The sequence below is a fragment of the Diabrotica undecimpunctata genome, chromosome 5, assembly GCF_040954645.1.
Source record: "Diabrotica undecimpunctata isolate CICGRU chromosome 5, icDiaUnde3, whole genome shotgun sequence".
NCBI lineage: Eukaryota > Metazoa > Arthropoda > Insecta > Coleoptera > Chrysomelidae > Diabrotica > Diabrotica undecimpunctata.
Window position 1 is genome coordinate 59197567 of NC_092807.1, and position 16141 is coordinate 59213707.

Here is a 16141-nt window from a genome sequence, read left to right on the forward strand (position 1 = left end):
ATCAGTTTTTATAAAGCCGTTAAATAAATAAACGTTGCGCATTTTTGCCATTGTTACGTTTCTCATGAGAACAACAAAATTTATCATTTTCATTGACCGGCCACTATGAAATTTCCACTGCTAGCCTAATCTTCAAAACCTTTAGCATGGAATTTCGGTTTTTAGCTTTTACAACAAATATGAGGCATTTGATATATGCCTAAAAAACGCTGAACTTAAACTTATACATTACAAACGATCTAAAACTGCTTATTTTCAATTACACACGTAGGTTTTTAGAAATTACACAACTTAAGCTACAAATTCCACTCAATACCATCTTCGTGCAGCATTTCCCGTAACGTGTGATCGTTTGTAATGTGAAAGTTTAAAATCTGCGTTTTTAGGCATATTTCTATTGCTTCATATTTGTTGCCAAAAGTAGAAATAGAAATTTCATGTTATATTATATTTGTTATGTTATATTTCATAGGTTTTAAAGACTGGGTTCTAACAATGGAAAATCCACTACGACCTGTCAATGTAGTTGGTACATTTTATTGATCTCATGAGAATCGCAAAAAATGACAAAAATCGCGCAACGTTTATTTATTGAACAGATTTATAGAAACTGACTTCATTTGTCATCAAGATAGAGAGCAATTTGCTGTAGTTATAACCAACCTTCGGTAATGGAGAAGGCACCTTAAGAAGAAGACTTCACCTTTAAAATGCATTTGATTTTTATCGATAAGACACTCTTATCAGAAGATATGAAATTTTTACCGTCGAGATGATCCAAATTTTATTAAAATTTGATTTGACGCGCGCGTAACTGACATTCAACATCTCCGGTCACTCCAAGCGTTGTTTCTGAGAGAACAGTTCATTCTACACAAAAAATGTTACATTTTTTATTTGAAACATTTTTTTCTACGGGTACGGATTCTTGGTAAATCGATTTTTTCAGTTTCCTCCTGTACAAGGGGGGTTTTAGGGGGAAGCCGGGGGTAGGAGTGAAGGTTTTTTGCATATATTTCTCAGCAAAATTCAGCATGTTTGTATGATTTTTAGAGGTCAAATCTCTGACGACTGGACTATCTAAAGCGTGTTATCTTAACGAACTTTATAAAACTTCCCCAAAACTTCCATACAACTCAAAGTTGTAACGCCTGCGCCACAAACCTTGGATTTTCGCTTGAAACGTTTAAGCATTTTTTGGTCATTCTGTGTAAGTGACCACGTTTCTGCTCCATATGTTAGTACAGGTCTTATTAGTGATAACATTTATTATAACACTTAGCAACAAAGCACTATTCATCTTTTAATTTCTTCGCTGACGTTGTTATGTCATATATTTGGCTTTTTGGACATTTATATTTAGTCCCATTCTCAGTGCAGACGCCCTTAAAGACCTAAATGCTTCGGTCAGAGACTCTGTGGACCTGGCTACGATGTCGACGTCATTTGCATATCCTACAACTTGTACAGATTTGTAGAAGATAGTGCCATTCGTATTAATCTGGACCTTGCCTTGTCTGTGCATACTTCAACTGAACGTATGGTACAGAAAATGAGCATACACTAAATAAAAACAGTGATGTACATTCTTATAATAACAAAAATTTGATCCAGATCCTTGGTGGCCAGTTTGACCTGCCGCAAAACATTTGGAAAGACTTATGGCCTAAAACCGAAGATGACCCTTTGGTCATATAAAACGATTATTAGGCCCATGGTCACATACGCATCACTCGTATGGTGGCCAAAACACAATAGACAACAGCTAACGCCAAGCTGCAAACAGTGCAGCGGCAAGCTTGTCTGGGAATAACAAGGGCAATGTCAACATGCCCCACTATAACTCTAGAGGCGATCTAGTTTCCTTCATTGCAGTTCTACATAAGAAGGGAGGCAGTAACCACCGCCTTTAAACTGCGACAGACACAAATAATGAAACGCCAGTTAAATTCGACTTCGAAACACCCTTTGAAAACCAATAAAAAACCACCAAATAGGTGAAGAAGTTGAACCGAAACTGGAAGAACATTCACTCGTATGGTAAACGGATGGATCTAAGATAGATGAAAGGGCAGGAGTGGGAGTTCTTGGGCCAAATTTCAAGCTATCCAAATCTCTTGGAAACATCCCAACTATTCTTCAGGCAGAAATACATGCTATAGACATTAGTACTCAAGAATGTCTCAACCGAGACACTCGTAGGACAAAAGTCTTTATTTTATCAGATAGCCAAGCCGCTTTGCTCTAAAGTCACTTACTAAGTCAAAGTTGCTGTGGGACTATAACAATCCCTCAAGAAGGTGGTCTACATTGGTTTAATAAAGCAGGACACACGCAAGCAAAAAGGTTCATAAAAGTGTCGCCTACTGCAACAAACCGCCTTCTCGAAATAAGTAAAAAAGATATCAAAATAAACTCTTCTCCTTCTCCGCCTTCTCACTGGTCACTGCCTCTAAGATATCATCTCAAAAAATGGGTAAATTAGATAGTGACAACTGTCGTTTCTGTGAGAAAGAAAAAGAAACGACAGAAGATATACTATGCAACTGCGTAGCACTGTTCCGCAAATGACTAAAATTCCTAGGAGAGGTCATTCTAGCGCCCTATGACATAGGGATCAAGTCACCTAGGAAGCTAATCAACTTCATCAGATGTATTGGCATCCTAGAGTTCAACTAGATTAAGTTACCTTAACAACCTCACATAATCTTATCTAATCCAAGCTTATAATACCCGACAAAAGGATAATATACATTATCCATTCTCATGTTTGATAGTAGCACAGCATGCTTCTGGCTATATTGGAAAGAAATGTTTTACCAAGCTCAGTGACATATTAGGTGCCGATATGAATTTACGATGGAGTAGCTCTATTCGTTTTAAATCGAAAGTATAACAATTTTTACTACGTCATAACTTTTACAGCTTCAGTAAGTTTGTTGAATTTTAAATACTTGTAATATAGTGTATTTTATGTAATGTTTTGAAAGTTTTTAAAATACTTTAATATCAAATGTAATTACTATTTTTATTGGGAATAATCTACAAATTAAGTTTATTTTTGACGTTTCAATTTCCACTCCGGAAATCGTTCTCAAAATACAAAACACTAATGTTTGGCATTTCGAGAACGATTTCCGAAGTGGAAACTGAAACGTCAAAAATAAACTTAAATTGTGTCTTATTCGCAATAAACATAGTAATTGCATTAAGATGCCACAAGAAAATAGCTTCAGAACAATATTATGAAATGTAATGTAATGTTTATATCTGACTTGTTTGGCAGGCTTGCAGAAGACTTTCCGCTTGTTTGCAGCTTTCATGATGTATAAATTGTGTTTGTATCAGTAAATATTATTTATCATCAATATATTTGATGATTTTTCTTGTCAATAGGCGTTGTTAAATATTAACTCAAAGATGGACTGAAACATTTTTTTGAAAAATTTGTTTTTAATATATTGTTTTAATTACTGATATGTGTGAGTCTATTCAGTTTTATTAAAGTTCTAATATGCTTCGAAGTTCAATAGAATCAATAGCTTTTATGAAATATATGAATGGGATGACAAATGGTACGTGATACTCAATGGACTTTTATATTATTGTTTTGTATGTTCTGTATAAACACAGAAACACACACAAAAAACTTACTTGGTAAATATGTGTTTCGCTTGTAGCATCAACAATTTCCCCTCGAGATGGAGTAAAAACTCTGGCTTTTATACCTTCGCAATGTTTTGCTATGACAGATGTATTTTCCTCGGTACCTCTAACGACTATTACTCTTCGAGGTTTGAGCTGCGACAAAATTTTCATAAGGGATTCTCCATCAGAGCGACCCTCAAAATCGATGTAATGTACCTGACAATTAACTTGTACAGTTCTCTGAAGTACTATGCATTTTGTTGGCTGTTCATGTATTTCAGCTGAAAAAGTTGTTGATTAAAATTTATTTAAATCAATGTTAATTAAAAAAATAAATCTGTAAAAATTATGTGGTTTATAAAACCATACATGTTATGTATGGTTTATGTCTCATTGTTAATGTAAAAGTTAAAAGATTATATAATGGGCAAAATTTTCCATCAAGTACTTGAAACGCTATAGTTATAAATTAACGTTAAAACAAATACAAGTTTGTATCTAAGGAAAATCTATAGAAGACTAAGAAAGAAAACCAGCAGACTAGACGTCAGCAATACGCATGCCAGCAAGTGTGTATAGAAATAGAAATACAAAGTTGATTAAAGTTTTGTTTACGATAAGAATGAAATGATGTCATTCTAGTAACTTTTATTGTCCAGTCATACAGCAAACTCCCTATGCATAAATACTGATGTAATCTAGTGACTTTTAGTGAATTATCAGTTGGCAATTGCCAGTTTATTTCTCGCGGCTTTTTGTTATTGTGTTTGTGAATTGGAGGTTAGGTCGTGTTGGCTATTTACTTTGTCGTTTTAATTTTTGCTGCAAATTAAACTAAAAAAGATCTTTTGTGAACTAATAAACGTTTATAAATTTTCAAAAATGCCTAAAGCTTTAGAAAGTTGTGCCCAGAAAATGGTCATTTCTTTAATTACCTATTTTGGGACAGACATCGATCTATAAGTATTACTGCCGTTTGAAGACGTTAGAGGTGTAAGCATGTATTTGTACTATTTCTTTTTAAATAGTGGTATTAAATGTTGTAAGCAATATATAATTTTACATTTTTAAACAATCGTATTTCATTTTGATAAAAAGTGAGGTTATATGGAAGTTTTTATTTTTAGAGGGTAGCAGTAAATAAAATTGTAGCAAAAGCCAATAGTGGTGAACCATTAAGAGGCCCAAATCAAAAAAATAGCATGCAAAGCCAGTTGTTGATATAAACAAATTCAAACAAATGAACATTCGAAATGTTAAATACAATATGTACAAAAAAAAATAAGGTTTTGGCCAATTTTACATATCAATAAGTTAAATTACAAACACTACAAGCGAAATTAGCAGAAAGTGATATTTTTAGTGGTAACCTTACTTCTCTAAGGAAAATTTTACGTAATATTGGTTTTCCTTATAAAAAAAGATGATCCACGATGTGGTTTAATGGAGTTACCCAATGTTGTTTTTAAAAGACATATGTTTCTGCAGCATTATGTGAAACTAAAAAATGAAGGTCTATACACATTTGTTTTCTTGGACGATACATGGATTTTTCAAGATGATACTATTAGTCGTTCTTGGCAAGATTTAAGTGACAAAAGTGTTAAGAAAACTAAAGTCGGTGGAGCAAGGTAAATATATGTTAAAAAAAAAAAACGTTTAAACTCAACTATCTTTTGTTGCAATGTTTAAATTTAAAAAGAAATAAAAGCATTTAACAATTTGCTTTAAAATAAAACTGAAATGGTTTTGGGAAGTTATGCTTTGTTTCATCACCGTTTTTTTAATTATAATTAATGTACAAAAAGTCAAACTCTTCAATATTATATTGCCGCACTACACGAGAACATTGTTTGGAGAATTTACCATTACCTTCAATAATAGGAAACACAACTAATTGCATAATATTTATATTATATTTGGTAATTTAAATTATTATTAGATATATATTTTATTTAACAATTTAAACTATTTTTTAGATACATCGTTGTCGATGCAGGAAATTTATTTATTTATTTACGGAATTGGCTTTTCATCCAAAACTAAAAATACTGACTACCATGGAGAAATGATTCGAAACTTTTTGCAACGGTTTAAACATCAGCTGTTGAATAATTTAGAGGAACCATCAATTATTATAATGGATGATGGCTTCGTATCACAGTACAATAATTAATAAAGCCCCTACAATTATTAAAGCCCCTACAAATAAAACCTAAATTGCTTGAACTGGTCCAGAGGTATGTTTTTAATAAAATTTGTGCAACTGGATATGCTTTTAATATTTCATTGCTTATAGGTTAAACCAAAACCAATATATGAGGTAGATAGAATGGCTGAACAGTAAGGACATACGAGTTCTTGGACTTCCTCCGTACCACTGTATTTTTAACGCAATTGAACATATAGAGGGAATAAGTAAACGGTATTACTCTGATCATGTTGGTACAAATGGAAGCATAGTCTTTGACAGTGTGGAAGGAGTCCCTGGCCCAAATTACACCAGAAGTATGGTCAAAAAGAATGAAGAATTGCGCTGGTGGGATAGAGAAATTGTTTTTGATCGTGCAGACATTAGCCCTATAGTTATTGATTTAGCAGAAGATGATGATGACGACGATGATTGTACAGATTATTGTATAATGTATTATATTGTATTGTTACGAAAGTTCCATAAGATTAATCCCACATTGAAAAATTCCTTTAACGAAAAAGAGGAAGTAGTTCGAGAACATTCAAGATAACATCGAAAATTCATGAAATGTCTAGTAAAGTATATATATATATATATATATATATATATATATATATATATATATATATATATATATATATACAGTTGTGGTTTACACTATAGGTAAATATACTGTTGCACTTTTTAAAAATAACTTTATTGAATACCAACTTGTTTACAATAACTCGATGACAACTATTCGCTCCGTGCGTGACTAACGCGACACCTACCGCCTTCATCTGACAGTTTTGGACCTACCAATTTTCAGGTTAAACATATGACATATGTTTGACATTGTTAAATACATGCGAAATTGACAATTATTAATAATTAACTTTTTAATTATATTTTTTCAGTTTATGTACAAAATAAATGTAGTATTAAAAACTGGGTTTCTCAAAATTCATCATAATATATCTTTTCAACCATAAACGGAAAAGAAAGGGAAAAATCTAGTACTGGCAAATCAAGTTTTTCACGCGAAAGAGCATATATTTAAAAACAGTAATAGTAAAAGTTATAATATAAAAGCTAAAGTCATCAGGCACTCTGCAGTTAGCTTGAAGCCCTATAAAATATCATTTAAGGTAAATTATTTAAATTTTTCCTATTTCAATTGCATAAAAATGAAGTTATGTGATATTTACTTTTTCATATAATAGCACGGATCCATCTTTTTCTTTTCACTAATTTATATGTAATCTTTGGGAACCTATAAAAACTACACTTACTATTTTTGCTATTATTAGCACAATTAAATACGCAATATGTATTTGCACACATTTTTAATAAAATTTATGCGTAAAAAGGTAGGTCCAATTTTGTCACATTTCGCCGCTACGCACGCTGGTATCGTTTCAAAGTATCCCTACCATGGTCACGCACGGAGCGAATAAAACTATAAAAATACTACTGTTGCAAACATATAAACAGATGTTTTTGACGGTTTGCAACAGTAGTATTTTTATAGTTTTTATAGTTTTATAGTTGTCATTGAGTTATTGTAAACAAGTTGATGTTCAATAAAGTTATTTTTAAAAAGTGCAACAGTATATTTACTTATAGTGTAAACCACAACTGTAACTATAATAAAATTAAACGGAAAATATGAAAGAAAGAACTAAAAGCTGTAAGATTTTAAAAAAATTATGAGCCTATAATAATTATGCTAACAGTAAATAAGGTTAATGCACTGTATTACTATATAACCACTACTAATATGTTATGGTTGATGTGGACATGTGGTATATATCAATAAATAAGGAGATATACGTGAATGTAAAGACTGCAAGGTAATAAATAGTGCTTCTTCTTCTAGTTACTTGATCGTTTCAAGCATTTTATATCATATTGGCTACCATATTAGGTAAAAGTTAGTGAGACTGAAAGCCAACACACAGACAGAATACAGGAGACGTACAAAGAGATCAAATTTGGGACGCTAAAAGGTGTGGCAGTAGGTGTGTACTCCGTGAAATATAACCTAGAAAAATAAGGATACATAGTATTATTAGACACACTGCAATTAAGACATATTTGGAATCGCCTCAGAAAATAATTTTGAGGATAAGTAATCCTGAGGGTAGTCAAACCGCCGTGATAAAAATAAAATATATAATAAAAATAAACGATTACTGTATAAAGGGTGACAAGAAAATAGGTCTGACACAAAAGATCTGAAATTATGACAAAAATAGAACACAATAAAGCCAAAGATTTTAATCAGACTAAATTATCAGAGATGGAAATGATACAGAACTACATGATAAAAAATACTTTGGATAATTTATTAATTGAAGAATTTGACACTAAACCGGTAGAAACAGCGGATATAGTAACACCAAATGCTGTCCTCGTAGACACTTTGTCTCAGGACTAGCAACCTCCAGTGGAGTCTTACGTTGACATGTTATCAATTCCTTTTGTAACTTAAACATCCTACTATATATGATCAAATAATGTAACTCAAATTCAATTTAACAACATTTAACGGGTTTTTACCCAATTATTTAGTGGCTCAAAACATGTACATCCAGATAACACTGATGATGGAATATTAATTCCGAAAACGTTCTGTGATGTAGCCCGATAGGGTGTTTTAATTATATACCTTTTATAAAGGATTTTTAAATAATTTTTTTGTGATACATGGTATACAGACAGCTACAGAAACTTAGTTTCCTTGTGGACTCCAAAAGGGGTGTAGAGTTGTATTATAGAGGTAGCACCTTTTATCGGAACGACCACATCGAGCGTCATAGACGGGAGATGGTTCTTGATAACTGGTCCTCATAAGACAACTAACTCTCACTTATGGCTCCACGTGCCACATCCCGGGCAACTGAGTTGGTCTGCAGGCTAAACTAAGCGAGGGTAGCCAGATATGGCGAAAATTCCACCGAGCGATTGCCGGTATAAGCAATCCCCCGTTTACTGGCCAACAGCTTCGGGTGGAGGAGCTAGTAAATGGTAGGGCACCCCTTTGTCCTGGAGTTGGGAAACTGGCTTCAAAGGCGGGAGAACCGTGGAAGCGGTCAACGGCATAGAGATGAGGAAGAAAGAGTGGGACAAGACACCTCATTAAAGATCCGGATTGGATAAGTCCTAGTAGAATCAAATGGCTATGCTTGCAGCGAAATTCAATTCCGGAGTAAGCTCCTCAATCAAGTATAACAAAAAGATTAAAATGCAAAGAAGACATCAGAATAGGCACATGGAACGTGAAAAATGCTGCACAGGAAGGTAAAATCCATAATGCAATACAAGCAATGGCACACATGAAATTAAATATTCTGGGAATAAGCGAAATGCGTCGGCCAGGTTCAGAAACCGAAAATATCGGGGAACACTGCGTTTACTATTCTGGAACAGATAACGGCAAACATGAATTGGGTGTCGGCATTATATTGACAAAAGAAGTGGAAAAATCTGTTGACAACTTCATCCCAATCTCCGCAAGAGTGATGCTCATACTAAAAGCATGACCAATCGACATCAATATAATTTAAGTGTATGCACCTACAACAGAAGGAACAGAAAAAGAGATAGAAGAACTATACCATAGCATTAATCAAGTCGTAAAAAGGTTGAAAAAGCAAGACCTAACAATTGTCATGGGTGACTTCAACGCCAAAATTGGGGCCAGCAAAACATCATCGGCAGTTGGACCATTTGGTCTAGGAAATCGGAACGATCGGGGAGATACATTGGAGATTTTTGCGGAAGCAAATCAATTAGTAATAATGAACATCTGGTTCAAGCTACACCCAAGGAAACTGTACACCTGGAAATCTCCACAGGATTCTGTGGGAAGGATTGTAAGAAATCAGATTTATTATATGCTAGTAAATAAGAGGCATAGGAACAGCTGTACATCTGTCAAAACATACCCGGGGGCAGACATAAATTCTCATCATGTACCAGTTGTAAGTAATTTCAAAATTAGAATGAGGAAGGTTACAAGTAAGTCGATGAAGAAGTATGATGTTAGAAAACGGAAAGATCCCAATGTTCAACTGAAGGTGAGTGAAAACCTCAATACAAAGATGCTAAAATGCAGCAGAAATACAGGAACTATAGAGGAAAGTCTGACCATCATACAAGAAACAGTGAGAGAAATAAAAGAACAATGCCTGAAGAAAGATACAGAGAATCGGAAATCGTGGATAGCCGATGAAATACTTGAACTTATGGATCAGAGAAAAAAAACAAAGAAAACCTCCAAGAATATAAGAGAATACATACCATCGTCAGAAGAAAAATAAGAGAAGCCAAAGAGAAACAAAAAACAGAACAATGTCAAGAAATAGAGGAGTATCATAGTCGATATGATAAGTTCAATGTTCATCGAAAGGTGTAGGAAATAGCTGGAAAGTTCCGAAAACGCAACAGCGGAAAAATAACAGATGATGAAGGCAATCTTGCCATAACCAAAGAAGATAAGAAGAAAGTATGGGAAGAATACTTGGAGAAACTTTTCCATGACCTTATAACAATACAAGAGCCCACCATTGAAGAAAATTCAGGTCCCGAAATCCTACCAGAAGAAATAACGGCAGCCGTCAGACAAATGAAGGATGGAAAGGCACCGGAACTGGATGAAATTCCTGCAGAACTACTAAAGCTAATTGCGCCCAATCAGTTTGGATTTGTGAACGCCGTTGGTACGAGGACAGCTTTATTTAGCGTGCAGGTATTGTTTCAGAAATGTAGAGATGTCAGCTGTAATGTTTTTGCATGCCTGATTGACTACAAAAAGGCTTCGATATAGTCAGGCATGAACAAATGATCGAAGTGCTGAAGGGGACAGGGATTGACGGAAGAGACTTAAAAATAATATCTAACCTGTATTGGAATCAATCAGCGGTGCTGCGAATAGATGGAGAATATACAGATCACGTCTAAATCTTAAGGGGAGTGAGACAGGGGTGCATAATTTCACCACTTATATTCAATCTGTACTCGCAGCACATTTTTGAGAAGGCTCTAAAATATATTGATGAAGGCATCTCAATAAATGGAGTCAAGCTCAATAACCTGCGGTATGCAGATGATACAATAGTGTTTTCCAATACCATAGAAGGGCTGCAAAACTTAATGAATAAAATAACGGAAACAAGTAGAACATATGGACTGGATATAAACACCAGCAAAACCAAGCTAATGGTTATCAGCAAGGAAAACATAACTGGAGCAAATCTGTATGTGAACCAAATGAGAATTGAACGTGTCTCACAGTACAACTACTTGGCAACTATAATCAATGAGTCGTGGGCAATACCCAAGAGATTAAATGTCGCAACGGAAAGACAAAAGTGCATTCTTGACTATGAGCTCTGTGTTCAAGAGCCACGACCTCACCCTAGAAACAAAAATAAGGCTTCTTTAATGTTACGTGTACTCAGTGCTTCTGTACGGAGAAGAAACGTGGACATTGAAGGCGGAAACTCCATCAAAACTTCATGCTTTTGAGCTATGGTTATATAGAAGGATCCTGAAGATACCGCGATAACCGCGGATTCGGTCAACACCGCATCGTGAAGGGCCGTAAGCTGTTGTACTTGGGACATATAATGAGAAATGAAGGCAGATACGAGCTACTCCAATGCATTTTGTAAGGTAAAATTGAAGGAAAAAGGACCCCAGGACGAAGAAGAATACCCTGGCTTGCTAACCTGAGAGCATGGTATAGAAAGTCCTCAACACAGCCATTCCGTATAGCAACCAACAACGTCATCATAGCCAGAATGATCGCCAACGTTCGGAACGGACAGGCACCCTAAGAAAGAAGGACTCCAAAAAATATTAAAAGGTATAGCAGTTGGACTAATTCAAGTTTTTAACACTACCAATAAGAGAAAATTAAATATTTAGGCCATATAATGAGAAATAAAAAATACGAATATTGAAACTAAGAAGGGAACGCAAAATTGAAGACAAACATGGTAGACGCACAAGAAAAACAACATGACTAAAGAATTTGCCTATCGTAGATCACTATTCCAAACAACAGTAAAAACGTTAATAGAAATTTTTTTGAAAATCCTTGTATGTACTTACTGATTTCTTCCTCTATTTCCTTTTTTATCAATACATTTTCTTTATTGTCTTCTCCTTCTCCAGTCACATCTGCCAATTTGTAATTTTCAGGTTTTATAATTTCTCCATATTCATCGCTCTTAATTTTTTCTTCATGGAAAGGATACATGGGGTACATTTTTTTCGTGACCTTAAAGAAACCGGCATTTATTTTTCCCTCTTGTTTAATAACTATGTCGTGTCTACCTTTGGTGATAACAGACATTTCTATGTCAGAATCAGAGTCCGAATCTGCATCTCTGAAAGTAATATAAACGTAAGAATGAACCTTACAATGAAAATCAGTATTTTTGTACAACTTTTCGGTTCACGTGAATTAATCTTTAAATATTAATTACATTAGTGGTCATTTTACTCATTGAAAGTGTTTTCGTAAAAAATTTCATACATATTTATCTTTTCGCACATATTTAATATTATATTATAAAATTATTACTTACTCCTTTTCTACATTGTGACCTCGCGCTCGTTGTCGTTTTTCATATTCTTCAAGTTCTACACCTTCGAGTTTTACTCGCCTTTCTACCGTTAAATCTATATTTCTTTCTGCTCCGTTATCAATTAAGTCTCTAGCTAAAGTACCAGGGGATGTTCTAGAAAAATAAAATTCTGATGTAAATATTAGATTAAATTGAATGCAATATCTATGTATCATGATGACAAAACACAAATATCTATTTATATTGGATTATTGGACAATACTGCAGGCCTCTGTTTTTAAAGGCTTCTGTAAAAGTGTGTACAGCCCAGAAATTATATGCATTTTTCAAAAACCGGAAGATTCTCAAATAAACCTAGGAACAACTAAAGATTACCTGGATGTTTCAGTTAAATTAACTACAAGTATTACTAGAATATTTTCAGATAGAGACAAAAATATTGTATGTTCGTGATTATTTCTTAAAGAAAATAAATATATTGCATCGTCAGAATATATTCATATATTCAGAAAGCGTATTTATTCACAGCTATTTAATTGGTTAGAATTGGGAATAAGTCGGGGGATAAAGGGGTAGAATGCGAAAACATGGAGTTGATTCCAGTTTACTCCAATTAGCCTCTTCTACTCAAATCCGACTCTCATCTTCACGCTGGTGTCCTCTGTAAACCGAGCAACCCAACTGGAAATCCGGTATCCAACCCGGGTGGAAAGTTGCGTCGGAAACTGACGAGAGCGGGTGAAATGACCCTGTCTAACCTACCAATTGTAAGCAGCAAGGTCAAACATAGTGTAATCGATTTCAAAGCTACTGATCATAGGATATGTCGAATAAGACTTAAAGGGAAGTTTGCTAATATTAGCATTATTAGCATCCATGCTCCAACGGAAGAAAAAAAATGATGAAAAAGACATGTTCTATGAGGCACTAGACCGAGAGTACGATGAGTTTCCAAAAAATTTCTGAAAATTTCCAAAAAAGTTTCTGAAAAGCAAGAGGACCAACCTTTGGAAAGTGTTGAGAGATTTAGGATTTAAATTCAAAAAAGAAAATAATAGGTTATTTTTATGCGAAAGGAGTAGTATGGTTCACAAAAGAATTAAATTTTTGAGAGAATATACTAGACTTAAATCTGAAAATGCAACATTCGTATACTTAGATGAGACATGGATATTTGCAAAGGGTGGAATTAAAAGAATTTGGCAAGACGACAGCATAAAATCAATAAAACACACAGATAGTGAAGGCAAAAGACACATCATTCTTCATGCAGGAGGGAAAGAAGGCTTTATAGAAAACGCAGATTTGATTTTTTCTTCAAAATTAAAATCTGCCGATTACCATGAAAACATGAATGCAGATATGTTTGTTAAATGGCTTGAGGAGAAACTGTTACCTAGTGTGAGTGTATTTATATAATGCACCTTACCATTCGGAGATTATGGAGAAACAACCAAAACAGTCGTGCAACGTACCGAGCATAAAAAATTGGTTAGTTAAAAATAATTTTTATTTTCCGTATTCCGTATTTTCCGGAATACGCCTTCAAATCAGAGTTACTGGACATTTTGAAAAGTAATGAAAAACCAACAGTTTGTATAGTTGACCAAATTGTATCAAGTTAAGGACATCGAGTATAACTCGGTTCGCTATTCCCAGTCCGAACTGTCTAGTGAATTAAGTAATTATTTTTTTGCGAAGTTAGTTACTTTTTGACAGAATAAAAGTGGCTGGAAATTACTATACAACCAAGCACACGTACTCATAGCCAATATTAATAGTAAACAAACTAAATAGTAAATAAAATAGAACTTTGCGAATTACCGACAATCAATATTTATTTATCTGCACCATATAATAAATAGTTATGTTAAATTATAACAACTAAAATATATTTTTTAAATATATACTACCCAAAATTTGATGGGTTTAGTATACACTTCCACTATTTAAAATAATTCTTCTTTTTTTAAAGAAAGAAATCTGCAATAGTAGGATACTTGAGCTATTAATACTGAGAAGTAGGAATTGTTGTGTTGTAGGTTTCCGACAAAGAATCTGTCAAAATATGCCCGAGCTAAGCGAATGGAGTTTACTACGGTTACCGCCGTATCACTGCTAGTTTAATCCCATCGAACACATTTGGGGTATATGAAAAACGTATTATGATAATCACGTTGGATGCAGTGGATACAGTGACGATACAGTTAGGGGAATGTGACAAGAAGCTCTTAAAACTGCAACTCCAGAAATATGGGCCAAAACTGTAAATAAATGTGAAAAATTAATAGAAGAGTGGTGGATACGAGAAAATAAAATTAGTAAATTTAATCCAGTGATTATAGATTTGCATAATGATAGCGGTAGTGAATTTAGTAATGATAATGATGATTTATAAATTTAAATAATCAGTAAGTACACTATTACGAGGGTGGATTGATATAAAACTAGCCTTTGATAGAAAAAACAAGTTTTTTGGAATTAAATCGATTTATTTCTCAACATAGTCCCCTTTTAGCTCGATACACTTAGTAAGACGATGTTCCAATTTTTTTATCCCATACGAATAATACTTTTGCTCGAGCTCTTCAAAATAGGCCGAAGTTTCAGCGACGACTTCATCATACGGAGGGTGTTCAACCAATTCATAGCCCAATTCGTGTAATTTTGCCATGGCGACGGCCGATTGGTGAGCCGGTGAATTGTCTTGGTGAAAGAACACTTTTTTGCGTTCCAAACCGGGGCGTTTTCGACGCAATTCGGCCTCGAATCGATCCAATAATGCTGCGTAGTACTCACCATTGATTGTTTTTCTTTTTTCCAATTAGTCGATGTGGATGATGCCCGTCGCATCCCAGAAAACAGTCGCCATCACTTTGTCGACCGAATGTGCACTCTTTGCCCTCTTCGGCGGCACTTCGCCGCGTTTGCGCCACTGTATCGACTGTTCTTTGGTTTCCGGTGTGTAATAATGCACCCAGGTTTCATCAATGGTGACAAATCTGCGAAAAAAATCCTTCGGATCGCGCCGTATCATCGCCAAAAGCGTCTCCGAAGTGGTCACACGTTTTTGCATTTGATCGATTGTCAGCAAACGCGGCATCCACTGCGCGGATAGCTTTTTCATGTATAAATGATAATGAATGATGTTGTGTACGCGTTCGTAGGAAATGTTTAGGACCTCTAAACTGGCGGAGCTTAATTCGACGATCTGCCATAATCATGTCATGGACTTTGTTGATCATTTCCGGCGTGGTGACTTCATTTGGCCTCCCGGGATGCTCATCATCAAAAACACTCGTACGACCACGAACAAATTCAGCTTTCCAAAATTTTACTGTTGTTAACGAAGGTGCAACCTCACCATAAACTTCGTCTAGGTCGGCTTTCATTTGCACATTCGTTTTACCCTTTTTGTGGAGGAACTTAATCACCGAACGATACTCGACTTTTTCCATTTCTCCGAAAACACAAAATTTGCTTGCTATTGACGGCTGTAAAAACCAAACTAATTCTTTTTAAAACTTACAATTTTGACAGACGTCATGTCATGAATGGCAAATGTCAACACCGAAACCAATTCGGTATCAAGTAGCGCCATCTATCAAAGGCTAGTTTAATATCAATCTATCCTCGTATAATGTTATTTACAAAATAATTGTACAGCAGGTTAACCATTATATTATTTATACATTCATTAGCCAAATAAACAATAATATTT

At 34.6% G+C, this 16141-nt stretch overlaps 1 protein-coding gene across 1 annotated transcript in view; it reads right to left on the minus strand.

The window, feature by feature from the left end:
- The window catches only part of Cpsf100 (cleavage and polyadenylation specificity factor subunit 2), a 49193-nt gene that overhangs the window by 16437 nt on the left and 16615 nt on the right, over window positions 1-16141 (minus strand). The window contains exons 5-7 of the mRNA XM_072531990.1: window positions 12421-12573; window positions 11942-12219; window positions 3655-3929 (exon numbers count right to left, since the gene is read on the minus strand). Of these exons, the coding sequence (XP_072388091.1) occupies window positions 3655-3929; window positions 11942-12219; window positions 12421-12573 (706 nt within the window). The remainder of the gene's footprint in view (window positions 1-3654; window positions 3930-11941; window positions 12220-12420; window positions 12574-16141) is intronic.